Source organism: Aotus nancymaae, unplaced genomic scaffold (genome assembly GCF_030222135.1).
Source record: "Aotus nancymaae isolate 86718 unplaced genomic scaffold, 86718_ANA_hifiasm-v0.15.2.pri h1tg000072l, whole genome shotgun sequence".
Classification (NCBI taxonomy): Eukaryota; Metazoa; Chordata; class Mammalia; order Primates; family Aotidae; genus Aotus; species Aotus nancymaae.
Window position 1 is genome coordinate 3,597,922 of NW_026988487.1, and position 6,354 is coordinate 3,604,275.

At 54.6% G+C, this 6,354-nt stretch overlaps 1 protein-coding gene across 2 annotated transcripts; it reads left to right on the forward strand.

Annotated features, from left to right (window-relative positions):
• Positions 1 to 372: 372 nt before the first annotated feature.
• Positions 373 to 5,972, forward strand: TMEM92 (transmembrane protein 92). Of its 2 annotated transcripts, none has more exons than XM_012463479.2 (5): positions 373 to 501; positions 3,785 to 3,810; positions 4,593 to 4,667; positions 4,829 to 5,024; positions 5,224 to 5,972. In XM_012463479.2, the coding sequence occupies exons 1-5, from the start codon at positions 433 to 435 to the stop codon at positions 5,335 to 5,337; spliced, it is 480 nt and encodes a 159-aa protein (XP_012318902.2). In that variant the 5' UTR covers positions 373 to 432; the 3' UTR covers positions 5,338 to 5,972. The 2 variants fall into 2 exon arrangements, with proteins under 2 accessions (XP_012318902.2, XP_012318903.1); XM_012463480.2 differs by having other exon boundaries at positions 422 to 501; positions 2,744 to 3,810.
• The last annotated feature ends 382 nt before the right edge of the window (positions 5,973 to 6,354 follow it).

A 6,354-nucleotide genomic window follows, 5' to 3' on the forward strand; every position in this document is an offset into this window, starting at 1 on the left:
CTCCTGTCTCAGGCTGCGGAGTAGCTGGGATTACAGACGCCCGCCACCACGCCCGGCTAATTTTTGTATTTTTAGTGGAGACAGGGTTTCACCATGTAGGCCAGGCTGGTCTCGAACTCCTAACTTCAAGTGATCCGCCCTCCTCGGCCTCCCAAAAGTGGTGGGATTACAAGCGTGAGTCACCGCGCCCGGTACTTCTTTTTTTAAAAATCTGTTAATTTTTTCCGCCTCCCAATTCCCAAAACCCAATCGAGACCTCCGGGCCTCGCTTCCTCCTCCCTTCCTCCTCCCAGACCCTCCCTGCCCGGAGTCCGCCCCTCCCGATGCAGCTCCGCCCCCATCCCGAGGCGGGGCCCCGTAGGTGGAGGGAAGTGGGAGAGGTCGCAGCCCCACCTCCTCTCCACAGGAAAGCTCAGTGGCCCCCATGCCAGGATGTCCCAAGCTTGGGTCCCCAGCCTCGCGCCCACCTTGCTGCTCAGCCTGCTGGCTGGCCCCCAAAAGGTGAGACTTGGGAGGTAAGGTTGTTGAACTTTCCGGCCCTAACCTTGTAGGTCAGGAGCCTGCTTCGGGAGCCTGGTCGCTACCTTCCCCTTGTCAGGATTTCCTCCTGACCACACGAAATTAGCAACTTCCTTTCTCTTTGCTGTGGAGGTGGAGGTGGGGGCAGCGGAGGGGGAGGCCCTGGGAGAGCCTGGGTTCTCCCACCTCTGAGGGGGATCCTGTGGTGGGAATTGGCCGCCGCCTACCACCTATTTGACACCTAGCACCTCACTGTGAATAGGGACTTTGGACTCCGTATTAGTCTCAGCTTATGCTTCCAGCTCCTTCCCGCCTTGAGGTCTGGACACCTGCGCCAGCACATAGCCCCAGCTCTCTTCCTCCAGTGCTGGGTGACCCTGGGGATGTCCCCACCCTCTTTGGGGCTGTTTCTCTACTTGTTCCCTAGGGGAGAGGAGGCTCCCTCATCCTCTTCTAGGAGTGAGTAATCCCAGCCTGTGGTGGGATTTGACCTGGCTGCCTGACCAAGGCTGGGGTGACCTCTGAAATCTGTGGTTTGGGGAGGGAGGTGCAGGGTTTGAGCGCTTTTTCGGTCCTTCTGTTCCTCCCAGGTAAATGCTACAGGTGATGGCGGAAGGCAATCCAGTCCTGGTATGGGTGATTGTCCTAGGAACAGAGATGGGTCTAGAAAATGCATTCGTGACTTATTTCCATTTAAGAACCAGATGGAAGTCAGGACTTGCTCCCAGAACAGGACCCCTTCACACATCTAGGCTGAGCTTTCAGAGTGGCTCTGCCGAATCCCCTCCGGGGACCCGGGTTAGTGAGCAAGGTGCTCCTTCTAAATCACTGGGCAGTCAGTGTGTGTCCATGCTGGGCTGGGCATCCTCTGCTTTACCCCTCTTACCCACCCCAGGGGCAAGGTGCTGTTAATGCCCTCAATTCTGGAGTTAAGTAAGCTGAGCCCAAGACCACCCTGATGCTCCATAAAACTCAGCCTCTGAACCACCCCAGACAAGACTACCCCATGGTTAAAATGTGAGGAGGCAATCTGGGAGAAGAGCTCCTCCCCCTCCCAAACTGGACCTTGAGACTAATTTACTAAACTTGTTACTTATGCATCACTTCTTAGTTGGGGTCCAAGAGGGACGAGGGACAGAGTGAGGTCTGAGAGGGAAGGGGTGCTGCTGAGTGCCTGGATCAACCCCTTTGATTTGTCTCCAAGTTTTCTCTCTCTCTCTATACACACACACACACACACACACACACACACACAATTTAAATATATTTAAATTATATGTGTGTGTATATAGAGAGATTTAAATTATATACATCTGTGTATGTATATATGTGTATATATGTACATACATATATGTGTGTGTATATACATACATATATACACATGTGTGTATATATGCATACATATATATACGTACGTGTGTGTGTGTGTGTGTGTGTGTGTGTGTGTATATATAATTTAAAGAATAGAGATGGGGCCTCGCTATGTTGGCCAGGTTGGTCTTAAACTCTGGCCTCAAGCAATCTGCCCACCTCAGCTTCCCAACATGCTTAGGATTACAGGCATGAACCAGTGAGCCCAGAGGCTGTCTCCAATTCTGTAGTCATTCTCGTGTGCTGTGTGATTTGGATTCACAGACTCACCCTCTCTGGGCCAACCTGCAGGGGTTCCTTCCTGTTCCTGTCTCCAAAAGGGGACAAAGCCTCTGAGAAGATACTCAGCCTGGAACTGAGCATGGAAAAGGGTATCACCCCAACTATTATTGGCTATCACTGGTATTCTTATCTTTACTGTTGTGACTTGCAATTGAAATGTTATTCCCAGCACTTTGGGAGGCCAAGGCAGGCGGATCATGAGGTGAGGAGATCGAGACCATCCTGGCTAACATGGTGAAATCCCATCTCTACAAAAAATACAAAAAATTAGCTGGGCATGGTGGCATGCGCCTGTAGTCCCAGCTACTGGGGAAGCTGAGGCAGGAGAATCACTTGAACCCAGGAGGGGGAGGTTGCAGTGAGCCGAGATCGCACCACTGCCCTCCAGCCTGGGAGACAGAGAGAGACTCCATCTCAAAACAAAAACAAAAACAACAAAACAACAAAAAGATAAAGGTAATAGTGGTTTTGCCAAAGCTGGCTTCCTATTTTTTAGCCTTGGTTGGTTGTCCCAGGAGGCTAGGGTGAGGTGACAGATACCTTCCCCCTCCACCCATTTCCTATGTTCCAGCACCTACATCCCTTCCCCACAGTCTGGGAGCAGGCCAGGATGAAATGAAACCAGGTAATTGATGAATGCTTGTTCATTCATTCTGCAAATATTTTGACGATTGGGTTTTCAACAGTGACGCAACAAAAATCCCTGCCCTCGTGGAGTTTGCCTTTTACGTAACTGTTAGACAATTAAGATAAAGCATGTTAAATGTTAAGAGATATGGAAAAAAATTAAGCACACTAAAGGGAAGGAGAGTGGTTATCATTTTAAATAAGGCAGTCAGAGAGGGAGGGGGTGGAGCCAGCCCTGCAGCCACCTAGAAGAGTGTTCCAAGTCAATGTGGCCTTGACATATAATTGCTATCAATGGAGTGAAATTCTGTCAGATGCCCTGGATGCCCTGCAGACCTAGTACAGAAGAGGGAGGTTTGGGAAGCGGGGTCCTGGCAGCTTTGCAGAGCATGGAATCCCCTAGGCAGGGATCTGAAGGATGAATAGAGGCTCAGACAGGTGTAAAACACCCAGATATGTTCAGGAAACTTCCAGCGGGTGTGTGTGAGAGGAAGAGAAAGGGGAGGGAGTGGCAGCTGCTCACTGGTGGGGTCTGTACCCCAGGGAGCCACCGAAGTGGGCTTCCAGCAAGGTTCTTTAGTGATGAGATTTGCATTATAGGAAGAGTCCTTCTGCCCAGTGTCTTCAGTGACTGAGGGTGGGATAAGAAAAGTTACCAGTGCCCTGGGCCATGGATGTCTCAGCAGAAGGCAGGTTGGAAGGGTGGTCAGAAAGGATGGGCTTATAAATGCGGGGTGGGGGGGGTCCAGGATGGGGGAATGATGAAATGTGGTGAGAGAGGAAGGGGAGCTGGGGCCAGCCAGGGGTCAACTGGGCTCCAAGCACTGACCTGGGAACATGGTGGAGTGAGGTGAGGAGTGGCTTGCAGGAAGAGGCTGAGTCTTCTGGGGACCTGCTGGCTGTGAGGTACCTGGGCAGCACCTGAGTAGAGACCCCACCCCGGCTTCCCCAGTTTATGACCCCTGACCTCTCTCTTCTTCCACAGGTTGTAGCCAGATGTGGTCTCTCCTTGTAAGTCTGGAACTTTGGCCATAACTGCCAATCTGGGGTTGGGGGAGGAGCAACCCAAATCACGCCCTGCATGCCTTGGGGGTCTGAGGGGCCAGAAACCCCATCCATCCTCACCCACTCCCAATCCAGCCAGGAACATTCCCCCCACTTTCCCAGCCAAAGAGGGAGACCCCACCCTCTCCCTGCGCCAACGAACTTGGGACTTCCACACTTGGGGGCAGGTCTGAAGCCTGATCCCGGTCCTTCCTACTGCAGTGCCAGGTCATCTCCCCTCTGAGGGTCCCCTGGGTTGGAGGCAGGGGGCTAACCCTAATATAGATATCCCAGAAGCCTGAGCACAAGGGGTGGGGCTGGGGTAAGGGTCACTGGGCAGAAAAGCGTTTCCATTAGGTCGGCACTAGGTGTTCTGAAAGCACCCGTTCCCTGATCCCTCATACTCTACGGGTGCCAGCGATGCCTCGCGGCCTGCTTCCCCGCACCTCCTTAGAGTGGCCACTGCAATGGGGATGGGTCCCCACACCTGCCTGCTGAGGTCAAAGGATACTCCCTCCACCCGTGTTACAGATGAGGGGTGTGGGGCCCAGTAGGGAGCTGTACCAGGCACAAGCACACAAGCCCTTCCCCAGAGTCCTGATGAGCTCAGAGGGGCCCGTACGCCCTATCCCACTAAGGGGCAGCTTATGCCATGAGCATGTGGTGTATTTTGGGGAGGCTAGGATCCTTCTGCCTTTCCACTCTGGTGCCAACAGCTTCTCCTTCCCCCTTCTGTGCCCTCCAACCAGCGCCTGCCCCAAGGGATTCAAATGCTGTGGTGACAGCTGCTGCCAGGAGAACGACATCTTCCCTGACCCTGTGAGGTGAGCCCAGGGCTGGCTCCTCTGGACACAGTCCTTGGAGGGGCCTGGTCCACACAGGGCCAGGCCAGGCACCTGCTGAGGGAGCGGTGTGGGTGGCGGGAGCAGGGAGGTGTGGCAGGTGGCCTGGGGACTCAGGGTGTTCTTGGTGGTCCCCACCCCAGGATCTTCGTCATCATCTTCCTGGTCATCGTGTCCCTCTTTTGCATCTGTGGCCTGGCTAAGTGCTTCTGTCGCAACTGCAGAGAGCCAGAGCCAGACACCCCAATGGATTGCCGGGAGCCCCCGGAACTGCCCTCCATCATCCTCCCAGAAAGGGTCAGAGCACCCCTCTCTGCATCCCCACCCCCCTACAGTGAGGTGGGTTTCTCATCCCCATCCCTACCTTGCTTCTGGCTGGCTGTGCAGCAGGGACAGTGGAGGGCCCTTCGACCCTGGGGGACACTCTGCACCCAGCATTGGGCCACCCCCACTCCCTGGTAACCATGCCTCAGCTGGCATGGGGGAGTAGTGGCCAGGGCCAGGGCCCAGGAGACTGAACTCCCTCTTTTCCCTGCAGGTGATTCTGAAGCCCACCTTGGGCCCAACTCCCACAGAGCCACCCCCTCCCTACAGCTTTAGGCCTGAAGAATATACCAGGGACCAGAGAGGCATTGACAACCCAGCCTTCTGAGTCATCTCCTGCCTGGAATCTTGCCATCAGCAGCCTCCTCCCCAGTGCACCCTGGATCAAGCTAGAGACTGCTGGACCCCAGGAGTGTCCCTGCCCATCCTGCCACGTCTCTGTTCATTCTCGGATTTAACTTATTGCTTTTTCTGCTTCTGTTTCCACCCCAGCTGCCTCTCTAGTCCTGAGGGTTAGGCTGGAGTGACAGTATCGGCCCACCCCCCCAACCCAAGAAAGAGGCTGCCAGGAGGAGAATGCCAGCCATTGGTGGTGCCCAACAGCAGAATGGGCTACTCTGAGGGGTAGTAAGAGCCCCATTTCTGGAGGCATGCAAATCTTGACTGGACAGCCAGCTCTGAGATTTTATCAGGGCACTTCTATACCTGTGGGAGATTGAACTGGATGAGCTCTGAGCCAGCTTCCGGTACTACCTGAATAGAGAGCTCATTGTACCCACCCCAACACACGATAAACACATGTCCTCACTGAACATTACTGATCTTGGCTGAGAGCCTGCCTCTGGTTGTGTGGGGAGGTGCATGGAGAGGTGAGCCCAGGCACTGCTGGGGGGTGCGGTGATGGGGTCGCTGCGCCGAAATCCTACCACTGATGAGTCCTCCAGGTCTGGGAGGCCACGCCGAAATCCTACCACTGATGAGTCCTCCAGGTCTGGGAGGCCACCCCATCCGTGGGCCGCCCCTGGGGAGAAGCTCTTTCTAGATGCCTTGGCTGTCTGTTTTTTGATGTCTCTGTGTGCCAAAGAGCCTGGAAATGGGGTGGGCATGTCCCTTGTGTGGGTTTCCCAATCCCTTCTGCCCAAGGCTTTCCTGGGAGACATGGAACCCAGCTCTCTGGCTGTCTTACCATGACTTGGTGAGAAGTTGACTGCGAGGGGTTAGATCCGGGAAGCAACCCTGGAAACCACCTGCTGGGAGAAGGTGGTGGTGGGGAGGAGCTCAGGAGAGAGCAGTGGGTGGGGCTGGGCATCTGTGGAGTGGGGCTTTAGGAGACCTTGAACGGCCC

Coding starts and splice junctions, on each gene's coding strand:
- TMEM92 (XM_012463479.2), top strand. CDS start 433: ATGTCCCAAGCTTGGGTCCCCAGCCTCGCGCCCACCTTGCTGCTCAGC. Junction 4,668..4,828: donor ATCTTCCCTGACCCTGTGAG/GTGAGCCCAGGG, acceptor TCCCCACCCCAG/GATCTTCGTCATCATCTTCC. Junction 5,025..5,223: donor CCCCACCCCCCTACAGTGAG/GTGGGTTTCTCA, acceptor TTTTCCCTGCAG/GTGATTCTGAAGCCCACCTT.